Source organism: Achroia grisella, unplaced genomic scaffold (genome assembly GCF_030625045.1).
Source record: "Achroia grisella isolate CSIRO2021 unplaced genomic scaffold, CSIRO_AGI_Agris_v1 utg512, whole genome shotgun sequence".
In the NCBI taxonomy this organism is placed as follows: Eukaryota; Metazoa; Arthropoda; class Insecta; order Lepidoptera; family Pyralidae; genus Achroia; species Achroia grisella.
Window position 1 is genome coordinate 3914828 of NW_026712906.1, and position 21907 is coordinate 3936734.

The window sequence follows — 21907 nt, forward strand, 5'->3', positions numbered from 1 at the left end:
AATCACTGAAATGGCAGGACCGATTTTAACGGGATATCTTTTAGCAGATAGATGATGTAATAAGGACTAACTTAGACTACTTATATTTTAGAAAAATAAAGTTAAATACCACGCGGACGAAGTCGTGGGAACAGCTAGTATAAAATATGACTGTTCTTTTTATGCAATTTTTTTATAGACACTCTGCCAAATATATATATTAATTATTAATTATGATAATAAACATCTCTACAAGCATCTCTCTTATTTTCATTTATTATTACTAGAACAATTCACACAACGTTAATGCCTCCGAAATGGCTTGACCGATTTTTATGAAATTTTATATGCTTATTCAGTATTTGGAGAATCGGCTACTATCTATTTTTCTCGACAACCCTTATCACTTAGGGGTAAGTGATAAGGGGTAGAGACTAGAAGCCGCTGTGTCAATTGTCATGGGTTAAAAAAATGCGGACGAAGTCGGAGCCAAAAGTAGTATACAAAAACGTAACACACTAAACAAAGACTTATCAATAAACAAAGACTGTACCCCCAGGCAACTAAAAGGAGATCACATTACTCATTCCATTATTCATGACCATGATCTGTAATCATTGATATGGCCAGCCACTAGCCTGTTTGACGTAAGGTTAAGGATTGTCAAACCGGATTTTGTGGACTAAGACGTTCGCATGCCTTGACCTTTATTGATTGTGCGTTCACCAAATAACAGGTCTGTTAGGAACATCCGTAAGCCCTGATGTTTGAGGTTTAAAATATTTGTAGTATATTTTCCAAGGATAAAGAATATTCAACTGTATGTCAATAAAATAAAGTTTAGATTGTTTTATTATTTTATGCGCAATTATATCTATTTATTTTATACCACGATGGTAGAAAACAAAGATAAGCCTCAATCTTAAAGGTTTTCGTAGTCCAGTAATTTTGATCAACACAAGTAAATAAATAGAATCTAAATCCTATAGATTTCAGAAATAATGATCAGCATGGTTGGTAGTGGCGGACTAAGGCTAAAGCGAGCCACATTATAATTCTGAACCTATTTTTTGGTTCTAACAAGTGGTAGTTTTAAAATTTATAGGCACGTATCTAGGTTGCCTGGGGAAGGTAGCGTAAGGGAGGTTAAGCTATGATGATTATATATGATTACTAGCTGTCCCGGCAAACGTTGTTTTGCCATATATATTCATAACGCTATAAAAAAATAGGGGTTGATGATAGAAGGCTGAAAATTTAAGATTGTATGTATTTTTGTATGTTGTATCATAAAAAAATAGAAACTAAAAAATTTGTCTAAATAATAAAATTTAGGGGTGGACTACCCCTAACATTTAGGGGGATGAAAAATAGATGTTGGCCGATTCTCTGACCTACTCAATACGCTCACAAAATTTCATGAGAATCGGTCAAGCCGTTTCGGAGGAGTATGGGAACGAAAACTGTGACACGAGAATTTTATATATAAGATTTAAAAGAGCAACACCCGAGTTTCTTGCTCGATCTTCTTATGATGAGTCTGCGCCAAATAAGTGGTAAAATAATAAAATATGACTATCCAAACCCCTTTTAATAATATATTTAAAATATTTAAATTATATTAAATTTAAATTTATTAAAAATCGTTATATTACTATGATTCATTTCTTTACAATCATTACTATGATTCAAATGAAAGACTAACAGGCGTTATTGCGTTGGTTAAAGCGCCTCCGACCGTACCGCAATAATATAAAAAATCGATTGGAAATTCTTTTAATATGAATTGAAAATTAATAATATTACGCATTCTAACCTCGTTAGTATATCAAGGAAGACCTTGATATACGAGATGAAAAATAGATTAGTGTTATTGAACAGGAAATGTTTTGGGATTCATTAGTGAACCTTGAATTTATTTATATATTGATCTTCAATAATAATTATTCTGAATTTAAATATAATATTAATTAGTCAAAATTAAATTATAAACTCTTAATATCTAATTGAAAAACTGCGTAGAAAATATATAAGAATTATATATTAGTTTCTATTTTTATTTTAAGTTTTATTACTAACATAGGATAAGTTATGTCACTAAGCTGTTACTAACAAAATGGATCATGTTGTCTGAAATAAATTATTATTATGTATATTTTGGATATTTTAAATCAAACTTTGAACTGTAACATAAGTTCAGGAACTAGAAGTGACTATAAATTTCTTATATAAAAAAAATATTTAAAATATAAACAGCATTTAAATGTTACATATCTAAATTATTAAATAAACATACATTATTCTTTATAATAAATAAATTTGATTAAACAAACGCACTATGATTAAATTATATTTTATTTATTTTAAATAAATAAAACAAGTCGTGTAACAACGTACAGCGTACATGTGTATACTTAATTTATAGAATAAAATAACACCAATCAGATGATTTTAATACCAAAATAACTATAATAAATAGTGGACTAATATGAATATGGATCATATGTATCATGGACATATGTATATTTTTTTAAATAGATGATAGTGCGCCGTAATAAAATAATATAAGTAGTTCCTGAGATTTTTTTTATGGATGATAATGGGACGGCGCATCCGCCTGCGCTGACGGTTTACGCTGGCAGGGCAATAATAAAGGATGATAGGATGAGCATGAGGTCAGGACAGTTGGCCCACCGTGACAAATTCACGCGGAATTTGCCACGATGGTTTCCAGGAGGAACAGGGTGAAAGTCAACCTGACTTGGTACATTGCTAGCGATGGAGTAATTAGTTCACATTACTAACAACCCCTTTCCCCCCAATTGGCCATGTTAACAGAGTCTCAAATTAAGTGATGTATTTTTTCTATCTCCCACAGATACCTGGACTGGATGAATCTGCTATCCTACGATTACCACTCCGCGTTCGAGCCGGCAGTGAACCACCACGCGCCGCTGTTCCCCCTGGAGGAACCAAACGAGTACAGCACCGATAACGAACTTAACATTGTAAGTAACTCTTATATTTTATCGAATTAGGTGTTATTTTGCGGAAGTCTATTTCCTTACTTTATTCATTCATAATTTAAGACCTACGCTCTTGTCGGTGACACGTGTTTCGCCTCTAAACCAGGCATCATTAGGCATTGAATTAATTTCGGTATAGATTGGAAGCCTAGCCTAGCCTAGTATTAACTGTTTCGCGACCAAACTGTTCAGATTAACACTGCGATAGTTTTGCACTGAATATTTGTAATCACGCTCAAAGATAAAGATGTAGCTACTTAACGGATTTCAAAAATTAGGAGGTATACGCATTCATACGACTACGACACATACCATCACGACTACTCAACTTGGGATAACTCCCAAGTTGAGTAGTCAGAGGCATTGTCAAATGTTAATATTGTGAACTTAACACTTGACACGACCAAAATGCCCTTGCCGTTTTAATTCAATGAGTCATATAATAATAACATATTAACCCAGGACATTTCACACAACGCTATCTAGTTCGAAGCTAAGCGGAACTTCTATTGGGTACTAGAAAATATAAATACATATATATGTATAATTTTTTTGTAAATACATACATAATCTTACTAATATTATAAATGCAAATGAGTTAAAATATTACTGAACGGATTTTAATGAAACTTTACAGTAATATAGGTTACACTTCAGAATAACACATAAGCTATAAATTTCATGCGAGTGAAATCACAACATGAACAAAAAAACTATCATACTCATGTACACAAACGTTTTCATAATTATAAGACAATATGACCGTCATACTCTTGAACGGGTGCTGCTTGTAGGGACTGGTCTGTTCAGGTTGCGAACACTGATTACATTTTTTGTTTATTGCAATAGCATAGCTGGTGGTCACTCTATTCTCCCAAATTTGAATTTAAATGAATCTGTATTATTGTAAATACATACAACATTTATTTAAAAAAAAAATAGGAGCTGAATTTCTTGACGGTAGATTTGACATAGCATAAGAGTCTGTAATAATCCTACATGAATAAAGATTTTAAATTTGAATTTGATACATCATTGTAAACTTTCAGGATTACACAATTAAGTTCTACATTGAAAATGGTGCGGATGCTGACAAACTGGTTCTTGGTATACCAACGTATGGCCGCTCGTACACGCTATTCAACCCTGATGCTGTGGAGATCGGCTCCCCTGCTGACGGACCTGGTGAACAGGGAGACGCTACCAGGGAGAAAGGATATTTAGCTTATTACGAGGTAAGAAACAAGCAATTAATTTGAATTTTTCTTTATGTCATTGAAATGGCAAAGAATCTGGGTCGTTATTTTTATTACTTTATAAATTTAAAAAACTTTGTGTATTGCATATAGTGTTAATTATTATAAAAAATACACTAAAAACTCTTTTATTAATGTAATTCTAATGCTAAACAAGCTGAAACCCCACTGATAGTAAGTAGTAACTGTCGCCTATATACGGTATAGTACGGACATCACGTTTCATGTGACATCCGAGGTACTCATAGTGGCCATTCTAGCCTATGAGCATTGTTGCCTATTATTCTAACCTTATTAAGATGTCATGCCTCTTATCCTGTAATTTCACTGCAGAATTTGACCCAAAGCCAGCTGGTTGGCTGACTGAAATAGGTGAGAATGTGGTACCCAAGTAGGCAACTTTTTACAGTTTAAAAAAATAATAACAGAGTAAACATCGCTTAAAATTTTATCATCTGTCTCACCAATTACAGCATCCAAGCAGTATGCTTTGTAAAATGTGTTACAATTTATATTCCGACAAAGTCGTAAACGTATACAGACGGCAGCACGTCCAGGCAACCATAGGTGGTGTAGAGAATAATTGTTGTCGGTGCAAAGATAATAAATAATAAACAAAATTATTCATTTTTCAGATTTGCGAAGCTTTAAAACCCAAAGAGAATAAACGCAGCGTTCGCCAAAGTGATGATGATGATGATGATGACGATGATGATGATTCCGGAGAGTCATCGGAAGTGGATGTCCCGTGGACTGTAATGTACCCCAACCCGAATGCTATGGGTCCAGTCGCATTCAAAGGCAACCAGTGGGTCGGCTACGATGACGTGGAAATTGTTAAAAAGAAGGCGGAATATGTCGCCGACAACGGTCTAGGAGGTGAGTAGAACACTGAAAAGTTTCAAGTAAAAAGTTCATTACAAATTTATTAAAATAAAATAGTACATAATACAACCAATGGGTTGGTTACGACAATAATAAAAATAATGAATAACCCTGAACAATTAACACAGCGTCATCTAGTCCCATAGTAAGCAGAGCTTGTGTTTGGGGCACTAGAGAACTGATATAAATACTTAGATTTTTTGTAAATACATAATATACATAGAAAACACCCAGATCTATACAAATAATCATACTCATGAATACAAAACTTTGTACCGTGCGAGGAATCGAACCCGCGACCATCGGATAGTAAAACGGTATGCTATACCAAAAGACCAATTGGGCTGTCGAAATTAATCATCATCATCGCAGCCCGGAAGACGTCCACTGCTGGACATAGGCCTCCCCCAAAGATCTCCACGACGATCGGTCCTGCGCTGCTCGCATCCAATGCCTTCCAGCGATCTTGACCAGATCGTCAGTCCACCTTGCTGGAGGCCTTCCCACGCTGCGTCTTCCGGTCCGTGGTCGCCACTCGAGGACTTTACTGCCCCAACGGCTATCTGTCCTACGAACTATTTGCCCTGCCCATTGCCACTTCAGAGTCGCAATTCTTCGGACTATGTCGGTCACTCTGGTTCTTCTGCGGATCTCCTCATTAATATTACAAATATATTGAATGATAATGAACTAAGTAACAAGTCGCGAAGGCAATAACATTATTAACCAAATGTGTAATATTATTTCAGGTATCATGTTCTGGTCCATTGACAACGATGACTTCCGCGGTACCTGCCACAACAAGCCCTACCCGCTGATTGAAGCTGCCAAGGAGGCGTACATATCCAAACTCGGGTAACTTAAATCAAAAATAATTGATTAATGTAGGACATTTTATCCGCTTATGAACGTAAACTTTTTGTATTAATATTTTTATCCTACCGTCCAGTTCAGTATACAGATTCAATTGATAAGAACTGACAAGAAACTTAACAATTTATTTTTAAGACAATTTATTTCTATTGTTTATTCATGTAAAATATTAAATGACAAACCCCGTACATGAACTGTTGTTGCCATGCACGTTTGCCATTATTATCTGATTGCACAAGGAATGAGTGCGTAGCGGTTTCTTTGTTGAGAGCCGCAAGTCTCCTTTTTGCTAATCTGTATTGTGTGAATACCACAGCAGCCATAATTGAGGCGAAACACGTGTCGGAATATGGGTGCAGATTCAATAACAATCGGAATTTGATAATTAATGGGGAAGTCATAACGCTTCCACTACCGACAGGCAGGTTTCCGCACTGAATATTTTGGTCTCCCACATGCTAATGGTAGCGGAATGAAAGAAAATAATAAAAATCCATTAATTAATTATAGCTATCTGTAACGCATGCTAATGTTAATTGTATTTGCTAAATAACTGTATATTGTTACATTACTATTTATATATAATTATTACTAGTGTTAAAACCACTAGTTATGATTACGACTTAGGCTTTGATACCGGCCATTGTCGGCTACCGGAAGAGAAACCCCAAGTAATGCCCGTGACTTGTGTAGGTTTAAAAGGCCCTTTTAAAGTGCATCTACACTCACCTTCACTACTTGTAGCGTCTCCCCAGGCCCAACTTAATCTGGGATAAACCCGTCTCTGATACCATTCACTTTAGTATCCAAAATACAACCGGCACGTTCTGTGCTCGTCGACCGAATGTCGTGGCTTATAAAGACAAGAAAAGCGGGGGTTATACGCAACTAGTTTAACGATACCGAGTAATAATGAAACTATCTTCTTTTAATATTTTTTAAACAATCGGATCTTTTACAATATCGATGTGAATTCTAACCTTAGTGATCAAAATTCGACCATAATTAATATAACATTTAGTAAAACTAAAGACAATCAACACTAATCTATTCTCAATTTGACAACAGACTTTAATAATAAACAAAAGAAAAACATTATGTATGCATGTGTGTGTCAAATATATGGTAGTGTGTGTAATGTGTTTTACATTACCTCCAGAATCATAAAGAAGAGGTAGATTATTAATCGTAAAATTTATTACCATTTGCAGTGCCACAGACAACGCTATAATATCGCAGCCCGTGACTAAAGCGAGCACCAACAGACGTAATAGACCCCGCGTTACCACAACTACCACGACAACCACAGCCAAGCCGTCAGCTGCAGCCAAGTAAGCCCTTTTGTTAATTCCAAGATTTTTTTTTTAATTTTCAAAAGACTGTACACCTGTCGGAGCGGTGACGTAGATGTATAAGGATTCTTACACACTAAAACACCACACATTGCGAATTAGCAAACGTAGCGTAGGACAACCCGAAACTAGGTAGAGCGACGATATACGTAGGACTGCAAGAGAGAGAGAAGAGAGAAGGGCTGAAGATCGGTCCTAGTGGATTGCCTTGGGAGAGTCCTATGTCCGGCAGTACACTGCAGTGGGCTAATAATGATGATAAAAAATAAAAAAACCACACGGTATACCTACGTGCGCCATTGTCAGATTGCCATGTTAACTGAACTACTGCGGTGCCGGCGGCTCATATAGATAATCGACAACCTCTAATTTGTGAAGGCCGATCACTTATTACGAAGTTATGGGCCAGGTTCTTGTATAACAAACTAAACTAAAAATATATTTTCAGAACACTGAGCTCCAAACGCAAGAGTGGCTCATCGTACACCAGCACAACACCAGCGTGGAATGCAAACACACCTGAACCACCGACCACCCCTGATCCAGGCGCAGGTAATATTTGAAGGAATTGTGGAAGAAATGAATGATGTTGGATTGAGGATTGGTAAACGATGAAACTACCCAATGATTAATCTATACATATAAATAAAATTGGAATTGTCTGTTTGTAATATTGAAATAACCGTTTTTTACTACATGCATATGAGTATTAATACGGTACATACACCAAAATAACATTTTTTACAATATTTGTCTGTCTGTCTGTCTGTTGATTCCCGCTAATCTCTGAAATGACTGGACCGATTTTAACGGGACTTTTATTGACAGGTAGTTGATGTGTAATAAGGAGTAACTTAGGCTACCTTTATGTTAGAAAAATAAAGTTAAATTCCACGCGGCCAAAGTCGCGTGTACAGCTAGTTCTAATATATATTTTGTAGCCATTTTATAGGAGTTGCTCACACAACGCGGTAGCAATAATGATATTATTAATTAATGTACATGTGTTATTAAATTATAGACAGTCTAGCGGTTTAATACGCCCTACTTTTAGTCGTCGCGGGTTCGATTCCTCGCACGCACATTTGTATTCATGAGTATGATTGTTTGTATCTGTCTGGGTGTTTTCTATGTATGTAATATGTATGTATTTGCGAAAAAAATCTATGTATTTGTATCAGTTATTCGGACCTCGGCTCAGGCCGTAGTAATTTCTATCTCCGTTTGAATGCAACGGGGCGTCGATAGGAGGGGAAATGTACCTATTTATTGTATATCGTGCATGTATTGTTTTCAGATTTCAAGTGCAAAGATGAAGGTTTCTTCCCGCATCCACGAGACTGCAAAAAGTACTTCTGGTGCCTGGACTCTGGACCATCCAACCTGGGCATCGTGGCACATCAGTTTACCTGTCCTTCTGGTAATTCTTGTATATTAATTATCGATAGAGTGACGAGTCGTTAGTCTATAAACTCAAAATAAAGTCATTTAAAAGATGTGACATAGTTGGCATAGATATTTCACAGAAACGACATGTTGATATTTCTGTTCGTCAAATAATTATCTAACTGGGTTCTGTAGATCCAGAGATTACACCTCTTGGTAATCTTATTAATATTATAAACGCGAAAGTTTGTGAGTTCTTTGTTACTATTTCACGCAAAAAACTACTGTACGGATTTTGATGAAACTTTGCAATAATATAGCTTATGCATCAGAATAACACATAGGCTATATTTTTTATTGAAGTAAAACCGCGGGCACAGCTTGTATTATTATAGATGTGTACTTATACCATACGCAAAAGTTTAAAAATATTTTTTACTAACTAATTTTCTTATTATTATATTGGTTAATGTCCTTATATCATCGTATTCCAGGACTATTCTTCAACAAGGCGGCTGATTCCTGCGACTTCGCTCGCAACGTCCTCTGCAAGAAGCCGAGTGCGACCACGAAAGCTACCACCAAGGCCGCCTCCACCACCAGCAGCACGACCACAACAACAACCAGGAGACCTATCAAGCTGAGCACTAAGAACTCAGTTCTGTTTAGGACAACAACGACGACCACTACTCCGGAACCAGAGGCGAGTCTCTCATCATTAATTAGTTTTTTTTAATATGATTATTTTGTGCCAAACAAGCATTGGGTACTGCCATAAAAACTTATACATGAAAATAATTATTATATAATATATTTTTTTACTATAATGGTGGTATATATGGATTCTCAATAAACGGGCTGTATGTTTGTTATTGTTGTCCCACGAGAATGTTATATAACAGTTCTCATAAACTGTTTTAACCTTGACGCGGTCATTATTTATACGTATAATTAGTAAAAATCACGGGATCTTGCTATCCCGTCCCTAGCAATCCCGTCACATTGCTGAACATATAAAAGCTATTAAAAACAACGATCCACGTAAATCAGCCATAGCGGAACACTTGTTGGGATCGGGACCCAATCACTGGATTGAACTACACCAACCAAAAGTATTAACATCAGAACGGCATTATATCCCAAGAATGGTTAGAGAGGCCATTGAAATACAGAAATATAAAAATTTCAATCGAGAAGACGGTTATAGGGTCTCTAATGCCTGAAATCCAGTGATTGGTTTAATTAAACAAAAACAAAAAACGCGATCGAAAAGTGTATTAAACGTACGTGAAGATACTGTGAGTACAGTTTGCCGAGATGAATATCGAGCGAGTTCCAGTAGTAGCAACAAACGAAGACGTGTGAAGGTAGACGCATATGTCTGCCCATAAAAAGATTTCATTTTCCATCTACCCGCTGCTCTTCAGTTTACCCGTGATCATGGTGGTTGAAACACTGCCGAAATATCGGGAACTCAGCAAATAAATATAAAACGTGGTAAGATCCCGTGATTTTTACTAATTATATGTATAGTTATCATAAACATCACTGTAGAATGATACTACCGAAGTCACGGACGCTAAAATACTAGAGGAGTCACAAGTGGGTTGAAACCTTTATAAATCTTACGATACTCCTTTTTAAAGTCCATTCGTAAAGCCATTTTCAATAGACGGACTGTAAGCCATTATCATAATCCAATGATTATGATAATCGATAAAGAATTATACTATTAGCCTGCAACCAAACCTAAGAACACCTGAAATACTAGGTGAGTTACCACCTACCACTACCCTTTAAAAATCATTGATGGATTTCTATTGATGAACGCAAGATTTAGCGTCCTCACTTTTGCTTGATATATTGAAATCTAGGGGGCAAACATATATATATATCTATCAGATTAATTTGATTTTTTTTTATTAAGTATTTTACGGCCCTGGAAATCTCAGTTATCAGTGGTAGCAGCCAAGTTATCAGTGTTTCCAACGCTGAAAAAATAAATTGATAAAAAGATTTTTTTGGTGTTGAACCTTTTTGAACTCATGTTCTTTGCGGTCAAAATTGCATTGTAAACCACTAGTCCACAATGCTATTATGAGGGGCTCTCATTTGTTAGGTATTAATCTTAAATTTTTTGGTTGTATAGAGCGAAGAAGAAATTGAAGAGGAAGTACCGGAGGACACCAGTGATGTTGATGCTGAGGACCCTAAAGTGATCAAGGAACTGATTGATCTTATCAAGAAAGTCGGTATGTACTTCATCTTTTTAAATTAATCTGCAGGTTTACTCTGGACTCAATGCCAGTACCTCACCAATTTTAGCGACCCTCAAAGCACCTTCTTTATAAACCGTGTTTCACTTGAAGGGTGATATATGGCAGTGAAATTACATGTAGACAAATATCTTTGTGTCTGATGTCCCATGTATACAGTAACGGTTACCATTTGCCATCGGGTGGGCAGTCAGCTTGTGCCATTACTTCATATAAATTGATAATAGTAACTCTTCTTTTGAAGACTAAGCCAAATAAATCAATAGTAATGTTAATATGTTGTTTTTTTATAATGCTGTAATAATAATAAATTACTTATTAACTAATCTTCAAATATATATACACTAAACTATATTTGAAGGCTATAAAAAAGGTGCGAAACTGTGATCTAAATTGATTGTTTTTTCGTGGTTGTTTACACGTTTTTGAAACAAAATATATATACCACGATAATATTATTTCCCGATAATAAGAGCTCCGGATATTTCGCACTTTGGATGTATGTACGCTGTTATCTCAAGTTCCAGTCACGGGTTGACCCGTGGTAATATGCTGTTTATACAATATGTACTAAAGATCTTCCGTTAGAAAAATGTTGGACCTGAAATGCTGGGTTTATAAACGTGGAACATAGTGCTATATAAAATCCCTAAATGTAATCTTTATTTTATTTTATTTATTTATTCACGAACAATGTACATTGGATTTGAATGTTGCTATATATATATATCATTAATCTTAATGTAAAAAATAATCTTTTGAACAGGTGGCGTAGAACAGCTGGAGAAACACTTACGACTGTCGGAGACTCTGGTCAGCACCGATGGACCGTCCACCACACCCACGTCACTAAATAAAAAGTTATACAAAGTGCTGGAGAGAACGCGCGGCAAAAACAAGTGAGTATCTACATACCTACTTACCATACTACAACAGGGCATCAATAGTTGAGACGAACATCTTAGCATTCCATGGAGTCACAGTGCGGATACGGGGCCATCGTGTGGCACAGAGGGAAACTCCAAGCAATTCCCGGGACTTGTGACCCGGATGTGGGTTCTAGAAGCCCGTTTTCTGACGTGTTTCTCTCCCTATCCAGCCAAATCTGACAGGAACCTGCTAGTGCAGCTTTTAATACACGTTCTACTGTAGAACCCACTGCAGTTCTAGTATAGAACCCACCGCAGTTCTAGATAGGCCGAGATCTTTTAGAAGATTATTAAGATATTTCTCTGATAATCCTCTCCCTTCCACTGTGACTGCATGTTTCGTAAATTCATTTATTAGTGCTTAATATTTATTTCTTTATATTGATGTCTTTAAGTATATTTGTTTCCAATAGTACAGTGATCTCTACCAGCATTACACGTTTAGTTTTTTTCCAATATAGGCATATATCTGGTCTGGATGAAACACCTACATTCTTTAGGATTTAAGTAAATGAAATTAATGTTTTTTTTTTTACAATATATAGGTATTTGCACAAAGTGGAGTAATATGTATTCTTGAAATAAACATATGTAAATTTCAACTTTTTCTTCTTTTAATTATAATATCGTTATACACCTATATATTCTCTTTCTAGGTAAGACATAAGTCCACATTGTAGACAATCGCTTAGTTTCAAGTGATAAATATACTGTGATACAAATTCTATGAGTTGATAAATCTTAAAATTGTTTTTTTTTTTCTTATTCTTCTCATAATGTCTGTCGACCTTTAATTTCAGATTTAACCTAAACACTGCATCTGAGGGTAGCTCCTCTCAGAACAGTCGCAGGGGACCACAGAATGCGGGACTGGAATCATCCGCTGACAAGAGTGCACAGACTAAAAAAGACAGGCCGCAGTAAGTAAAGTTACTATTATTAAAATTCATCTCAATAACTTGAAACCTATGTAAGTGCACAGAGTTTCAGAGAACCTTCGTCCCCCGTGCACTTAGATTGCGAATGAATTACCTGCCGATGCAGGTATGATGATATACTGAGAGCCTCGGGGATCTAGCAGTTAGTACACTGATTTACTTATGATGGTTGTGTGTTCGATTCCTCGCAGGGTTAAAAAAATTGTATTCATGAGTAAATTGTTTGTTTTCTATGTAAATTATGTAAATATGTATTTACAAAAAAATGTGTCTATCGGTTATCTAGTGACCGTAACACAAGCTCTGTGTAGTTTGGGACATACATAACTGATAAAATACTTAATTACATTTTTTTATGAATACACACTTAATACATATAGAAATCACCCACATTAATACAAACAATCATACTCAAGAATATAGTACAAATGTTTGCAGCGTGCGGGGAATAAAACTTACTATCATAGGAAGCAAAGCGGTTCCCAAACCGCTACCGAGACCGTAATACCTCAGACTCCATCTAGGATAACAGCCTTAAAGATATGTTAATTGTTTATAGATACCTCACAGTCCCAAACCGCTAGTAATGCCAATAGTATGGTAATGCATTACCACCTTAATGTATTACCACCTACCACTACTCCATCTAGGATAATAGCCTTGAAAATATGTAATTTTTTATAGATACATCACTATCAACCGATCACGAGCAACCACAGCGTCTACAGAAGCATCTGTGGCTAGTGAAGAAGCGACTGAAAAACCTTTTGTATCAAATTTCAAGCAGTCCAGATCACGTGTTGTAGAATCTACGGATAACGGCGGAACGACCTCGAGGACATTGCAGTATGTCAACATACGTAGAGCGCCCTCACCATCAACATCTGATACTGCAGATGACACTGCTTCCAGGTAAAAGTCATGCCCTCTACTTAACTGACGGGCTTGGTGGTCAAGCAGTTGAGCACATTTTGCTTCCGATTCTGGTTCGATTCCTCGCAAAGTATAGACATTTGTATTCATGAATATGAATGTTTGTGTCGGTCTGTTTTCTACATATATTGTGTATGTATTTACAAAAAAAAATCTACGTATATGTATCAGTTATGTAGTACCCAGAACACAAGCTTTGACTAGCTTAACTTGGATCTAGATGGCGCTGTGTGAATTGTCCTGAGATTATTATTATTATTAATTATATACATAAAACAGAACTCTTTTCAAATGAGATTACATATGATAATAACAACACAAAGTAGTCCTTAAATTCGAGGCTATTTAAAGGTTATTTTACTATGACATTCACAAAGATATTGTTTACAGAAACGCATTGTTTGAGCGAGTGGAACCGTACATAGAAGTATCTGAGACACCCAGTACTTTGGATATAAGAAATGCTCGCCGAGAGAATATGCCCGAATACGTTACGATTAGAAGACAAAGACCTACAACGGAGGAAACCACTACTTCACGGTGAGTAGATATTGTGACATATTTGTTAAATTAAATAGTAGTTATACTATTTCAAAGCGCCTTATCATGCATATGGCCGTCTGATGGTAAATGGTTTTTTTTTTTACGGATGATAATGGTACGGTACACCCGCCTGCGCTAACGGTATACGCTGGCGCATCGTGACAAATTCATCGGGTATTTATCACGATGGTTTCCAGGGGGAACCGCGTGGAGGTCGACCTGACATGGTACATTGCTAGCAATGGGGTCATCAGTCCACATTACTAACAATCCCCTCCCCCCCGATGGTAAATGGTTACCGCAGCCCATAGACGCTTGAGACACCAGAGGTGAGATACCACAAACCTTGTCTGAGACAATCCTGGTGTCTTAGACTAGGGTAGCCACGTGCGTGTTGCCGACTCTTAAGAAACCTTAATATACCAGTTTTGAATCCATTACTGTACTCTTGTGAGCAAACCTCGGCAGGTAATTCATTCCACAATCTAAGTGCATATTTTTGACTCCCACTTAAATGAAATCAAAAGATATATTGTATCATAAGAACGAACATAGGTGCTTACCAAAAAAGCAAAGGAAGTTGCGAATAATAACTAGTAAGAATATCCATAATTTCTATATAATATTACATATTATAAGCGAACAGAGAGCCGGGGTGAATTTTTTTTTTTTTGACAATTCACACAGAGCTATCTAGTCCCAAGTTAAGATATCTAAAGCTTGTGTTATGGGTACTATATAACTGATACAAGTACATAAAGTACTTAGATTTTTATATTAGATATTATACATAGAAAACGCCCAGACCGATACAAACAATCATACTCATGAATACAAATGTTTGTGCCGTGCGAGGAATCGAACCCGCGACCATCGGACGTAAAGTGGTGTGCTAGACCGCTAGACCACCGAGGTCGTCAGTCACGCGACGACGACACTTTGTTTATACTATATTAGGGTTACTTATAAAATTATTAAATCAGAGTTTGCGTGTGAGTGTGCGTAGTAATACGGCACAAAATCAACTTGAATTTTACTTTTCGGCAACCTTAACCGAGAAATTAACTTTAGTTTTACACTTCGCTAATGACGACCTCAACATTAACATACACGTTTGCTTACTACTGCTCACAAATAAACGTTTCAATTTATTTCTCTCCCTTGCCTCATACGTAAATCAAATCAGCTGAGAATAATGTGCAATTCAAAATCGCACGACACACTCAACTATAGCTTTTTGATAATTTCCACATGTCTCTACCAACAGTATTAGAAATCTGTCAGCTTAGTCTGAATGTGATTTATTTTTTACCACATATTAAAGTACTTCTTTTATTTTCAGCTATCTAAGTTCCGAACGCAATAATGAGTCACAAGGCCAAGCGTTGGAAAGAGAAATATCTTCACAACCTCAGTATACTTCCATTGTCAGAGCTCGTTCTACCACATTACCTCCTCCTGATGACTATAAAAATCCTGAGCCCACTACAATCCTCGCTGTTCAGATATCATCTCTATTAAATTCACCGAGCCCCACAGAGGCCGAAGTCTTAGAAACTGAAACGGAAGCTCCACCAACTGAAGAGACAGAAGCAACGACCGTGTCGAGTACTACTACTACGACAACGACTCCAAGTACGACAACGACTACAACCACATCCCTACCTTTAATTCTTTCTTCGAGCATCGCGCCACGCCCTCTCCCAATTCGAAGACGTGGGTCTACGACGATAACTCCATTTACAACTATTCAGGTGAGTCCTAGGAATTATACTTTTGTAAGTCGCCGTCGCGTTCCCATTTCAAAGCCAAATGAAATACTCGCCGACTCAGATGAAACGAACGAGGTTTCTAGAAAAATTAGATCCACTACGCCGAATAGTAGAGAAGTAGTTGATGACAAGGTACGAATTGGAGGAGAAATAAGACAGGTTAGAAAAAAGAGAGTAAGGATTCAATCTCCAGAAAATGTTGACGATTCTGTACCCGCAGCAGCATCTCCAATTTCAAGAGGACAGTTTAGACCCCAGTTTTCCCGTGACGAAGTAGTATCATTAACTCCAATTGATAACGAACCCCCATTAGCGGTCCATAGGCCAAGTTTTGTTCCTAGAAATGAAAGAAGATTCCGGGGAAGGACCACTCTAGCAGACAAAGTGGAAGATAGTGAAGTTTCCGCAGCAACCGTAGATGTTCGTCGCCCTAGCTTTCCGTCTAGAGGACGTGGTAAATTCACACCTCTTTCAACAGTAGCTGTGAATGACGTCAATAATGTTGTTACTGAATCCACACCAAATGAAAGAAAACCTATAATAACAAGATTCACTCCTAGACCATTTAATGGAAGGCGTATTTCTCCATCCGAAGACTCTGTTACAGAAGAGAATCTAGATATTAGTAGTATAAAACCCGTTACACAAAGTAGATTGTCCTTTAAAAACCCAAGACCAACTTTAGCTAATGTTATTCAAGGACGAAAATTACCGTTCCCATATCGTCAGAGGCCGTCAACTGAAAAATCATTAACAATTAATGAAGATGATGAACTGGAATATAAACCTGATGATATTTCTTTATCAGAAAGTACTATAGAAGAGAAAGAACATGAAGATTATCCTGAAACAACTACACAACTTCCTAAACGGCGTATTATTATTAAAAAACTCCGGACACCCGTTTCATCTACAACAGATAATACAATTTATTCTGAAGGTATTAGTACTGAAAATATTAGTACCGATGATAATAGTAAAAAGAAATTTAAAATAATAAGACGACGTCCAACATCTACAACTGTTTCAGAAGCTAGTAGTGTTTCTACAGAAAATCCAGTATCCCCAAGAATAAGGAAAATTATAAGAAAAAAATTGAAACCTGTAGAGAATGAACCAGAAATTTTAGCTAAATCTGTAAATTCCCTTAATGCGTCTCCTAAAGATACTACTACAGAAGTACTATTTAATTATGGAGAAAAAACAATTCCAACTACTTCGTTATCAATAAAATCGTCATCAGTAAAAGAAGAAGAAGAAGAAGGAGATGAAGTAGTAGACGACATAATCCCTGGATTATTGAAAGTTGAAACTTCTACGGATTTAAATAATGAGGAATTAGATGTTAATAATAAAGAAGATGCGAAAAATAGCAATATCTTGCAAACAGAGCTATCTGAAAATAACAAAGTAGGAGAAAAAACTGATGCCAAATCAGCTACTATTTCTCATAATCAAAGTATTGGTAATAATCTTAGTGCTAATCTTGAAACAATAAGTACTGATTTGAAAGACATTAAAAATGAAAAGGAAAGCTCTGAGAATGACAATATTCCGGAAATCTCGGACACAGTAGTGGAAACTAAAACTGAGCATGAAATTGCAAATATAGATAATCAATTTGAAACTGAAAATAGTAAACAAATTAACAAGCCGGAGGTTGTTTTAGAAAATGAAGAAAAATCTATAGATTCGTCTGAAACGGAAACCTTACTTAAGGAACCACCTGTAAATGAATTAGAAGAGCAAAATTTTGAAACAAAACCAAGTACTACACAGAAGCCAACACCCCGTACAAGACTACCATACAGACCAACCAAAAGACTTTTCTCGTCCACTACCGAAGGTTCTGTACCGTCTAGTAGTAGAACATTTAGTCGTAAATTTAATCCTGGAGCGTACACCAGCCCTGCTACCTCAGATCGTGAAAATACATTTAGATCAACTACTACTACCAGGAGGCCATTATTTACACCAAGACAGAGACGTCCATATACAACTGCCAAAATAACTACAAAAGTAGAAGAAGAGGAAGAATACTCTGAAGAAGAGATTCTTGATGAAGAACCTGATAATCCGTTGGTATTTGTACCACCAAATCAACACTTTCCAAGAAATCCTCCAACTGATGAATCAGAACATGAATATGATAATGAACCAGAAGGCGAATCTGATGAGGAAAATTCTGAAGAAGAAAAATCAATAAATGTACTTAGTACAACATCTAGGAAGCCTAGTTTTATCCCAAGAGTAGTAAATTCTAATTCATTTAGAATTGCGTCTACTACTGAATCCATTAGAAAACCGTATAGTAGTATACAATCTCAGAATCGAACTGTAGTTCAAAGTAGGTTTGCATTAAATAAATCAATTAATGAAACAAAGAAGCGTGTACAAAATGTTCCAATTGGTTACGGTGGTGCCGTTGTACCTACAAGTGGAAATGTAACAGAAAAAACATCAAGTATTACAGAGAAAGTTACAGAACCAACAACTACGATTACTTCTGAAGACGGTGAAATGCAAACTGTTGACGATGATTATTTATCTATGACAGAATCAACCACTGTTACATTCCTTGAAAATACAAATACGGTAGAAGATGTCACATCAACCAGTACTTTTGAGATTGAAACGGCTACAATGGAAATTAGCAATACTACAGATGATTATTTAGAATATACTGTAGACACAACTACATATCCTACCACACAAGGCTCTGCAGTGTATTCTCAAACTGTAACAGAGGGAATTACGTCATCTAATATTTATACATCAGTATCTAATACTGAAACATCTCCCGAAACAACGACTAGTGCTCCAGTAACTCCAAAAGTAAAAACACAATTAGACAAACTATTCTCGGTAAGTAGAGTAGTTGAAGTTTCTTCAAAATTAGACAAGCATCGTCTTAATAAAAATAATGAAACTACTCTTATTGAAGAAGGTAAAATAATGGTTGAAAAGAAACCAGTTGTTAATAAGATTGGCGAAGTTAGCAGATTCAGTTTTATCAAAATAGTGGAAGATGAAATTCCAATTTATTTAACTAAATTAGGACACATTTATCCAGTAGAAAATCCTCCGGATAACCCTATTAGGATAGATGAAGCCAGAAACGCAAGAGCATTAACAAATTTCGCTGAAGCTCCAAGAGAAAATCTAGTAGCCTCCGAAAGTATTAATGAAGCTTATAGGCATATTAAAAAAGTAGCTCAAGATAATTTTGGCAAAGATAGAGTGGAACGCGTTGCAAGTGATGATTTTTTAAGTTACGTGAATGATGAAAAGAAAACTGAAAATTCCCATGAAGATTTATCATCATCTAACTGGCAATTTATACCAGCTGCATATGAAAACGAAAAACTGTCACAGACTAAAGCTGCTAAAAGCTTTGAAATAATAACGCCACGCAGTATGCTGACTGATCCTTCAACATTACCACTAGAAGCGTTATTTCAAACAGAAACTCCCGCAACTGCAAGGAAATTATCCGGTACAGGAGATAAACAACCTTTTGTTGTATATTCAGCATCGCTGCCAACTCAAAAGGACGAAGCAAATATCGTTAAATTACAAATTATCAAACCAGAAGCAGGTCGTAGTATAGTGACATTTGCTAAGGGTCAAGAATTTAATGGCGGATCTGTGGTAGACGAATCAAATATAAAATACCCGATTAATATATCTGTATTGCCTAACACTTCTGAAAGCTCCTCAGTAACATTACCTGATGCAACTACCAAAACAAATCCAACTACAGAAAGGGGTCAAACTAGTCCAATTATGGAGCTCTTGACAACTACCCCATCTATTACTTTATCTACTGAAACTCAGACCTTGAGCACTATTACTGACATCCCATCTACAACAGAAATCACTACTGAAGAGACAACTACTCAGAAACCATCTCCACTTGACGCCAAGCGAACTAAATTTGCATTCCCAAGAAGACCTATAATTAAAACAAACATAACTCGACCTACACCACGTACTCTCAAAAAACTAAATACAACATCCTCGAATTTGAGTCAAAAACCCAACAAAACATTTGTTCCAAGTGGAAGATATTCGGCAATTAGATCACAGAACGTCCCTGTAGATATTAGGAAGAGCATAACGCCAAAAAGTAAAAGTTTTACAACAGAAGTGCCTAAGACTACCACAGAAAGAAGAGTCTCTTTCAAGCCATTGAGGCCAGTTATACGACCGGCTTTTGTGCCTAGAAAAAGTAGAACTACTCCATCTCCAACCACGGAATCATAAGCGGAGTAGGAATTTATTTAGTTCTTGCTGAACCTGGTTTCTCCAGCCATATATTGTAGAAATACTGATTGACTGATATTAAATTTAAAAATATAAAGTGGTATTATACTCGTTCGTTTCTCTGAGTCCATATTTTTGTTGCACAGGTAGGACTTACACCAAGATTGGATAAGATGTACAAATAAATTGAAGGAATTATATCAAGTATCTGCTAAATTTTAATCAAACTTATTTCGAATGACTTACATTTAATATTAAACAAATTAATATCCTGTACATAATGACATGTCAATAGTTAACATATATATTATTTTAGTCATATATTCTAGAGATTCATAGCTTTAACTTAGGTATGTTTAGGTTATTAAGGAAGTTTTTTGTACCAAAAAATGTATATTATATTAACGTAGTTCGTTTTGGTATAGTAAAGACTTTCAAGTTTACAAATTGTTAGCATTAAGTTTATTTAAAACTATAATAATGTTATTAACCGTTACCATATAAAATGTACATACGTGTGTTAGGATCGGGCATTGTATTACGTGAATGATATTGTATTGTAACATTCAAAAAATGAATAAAAAATTTGTAATAAAGTATTATTATAATTTTTTATATTATTTATTTGACTTATTTACAAATGGTGTACAATTATCAAGTTTTTACACCTATTTTAAACAACACAGTTATAAGTAAGGTTTTAATTAAATATTCAATTAGTTATAATCAATTGTATACAGTTTAACTATTAGGTTTTAATGTGTAGATGCGTCACAATTGAAATTTATTGTATTTCAACGGTCCGGCCGAAGAATTTAATTAAGGTAAGTGTTTTTTTATTACTAATTCTAATAGACAATTAGTAATTATTACGTAATTATCCATGCACCAATATACTCATTCATTGTCTTTTTAATAAGGTTCCTATGATACAAAACGGTACGTATTCATACGTTTTTTTACTGAAACGAACAATAGAGCAATACTTTGTGAAGACAATGCCATTTTTTAAACTTGACAATATTTTCTCAGTAATAATGAATCTTATTGTTGTTTTAGACTTTTTCTTGATTTTTTAATTTAATTTGTGTATATACGACGGCGAGAATCGCTATAAAACAATTAGTATTGATTATATGCATATTTCAGTACTAGGTTATACCCGCGGCTACGCTCGCATGTGTTTTTTAAATAAAAAGTTTCCTATATTCATTCTAATACCTTCAAGAACATATGTACAATATTCCGTGATGATCGGTTTAGTAGTTTTTACGTGAAAGCGTAACAAACATCCCTACTTTCAAATTTATAATATTAGTAAGATTAAATCATTTGAATTCCAATTTCTGTATTAAAACATTATTTTCATAAGAAACAACATTCGTCCACTATTATTACAATATAGGAGATACAGTATATTTTAGCAATAGCTATGCCCGCATTTTTAGCCGCATATAATTATGTGTTGAAGCTACACTTCATCTGAAGTATTG

The 21907-nt window shown here is 35.7% G+C and overlaps 1 protein-coding gene across 1 annotated transcript in view; it reads left to right on the forward strand.

The window, feature by feature from the left end:
• The window catches only part of LOC131846831 (mucin-2), a 155188-nt gene that overhangs the window by 83840 nt on the left and 49441 nt on the right, over positions 1-21907 (forward strand). Inside the window, exons 6-19 of the mRNA XM_059196250.1 lie at positions 2858-2987; positions 4055-4240; positions 4897-5140; positions 5896-6001; positions 7231-7350; positions 7820-7923; positions 8669-8791; positions 9252-9460; positions 10907-11009; positions 11800-11932; positions 12763-12882; positions 13585-13812; positions 14224-14373; positions 15719-16130. Of these exons, the coding sequence (XP_059052233.1) occupies positions 2858-2987; positions 4055-4240; positions 4897-5140; positions 5896-6001; positions 7231-7350; positions 7820-7923; positions 8669-8791; positions 9252-9460; positions 10907-11009; positions 11800-11932; positions 12763-12882; positions 13585-13812; positions 14224-14373; positions 15719-16130 (2368 nt within the window). The remainder of the gene's footprint in view (positions 1-2857; positions 2988-4054; positions 4241-4896; positions 5141-5895; positions 6002-7230; positions 7351-7819; positions 7924-8668; positions 8792-9251; positions 9461-10906; positions 11010-11799; positions 11933-12762; positions 12883-13584; positions 13813-14223; positions 14374-15718; positions 16131-21907) is intronic.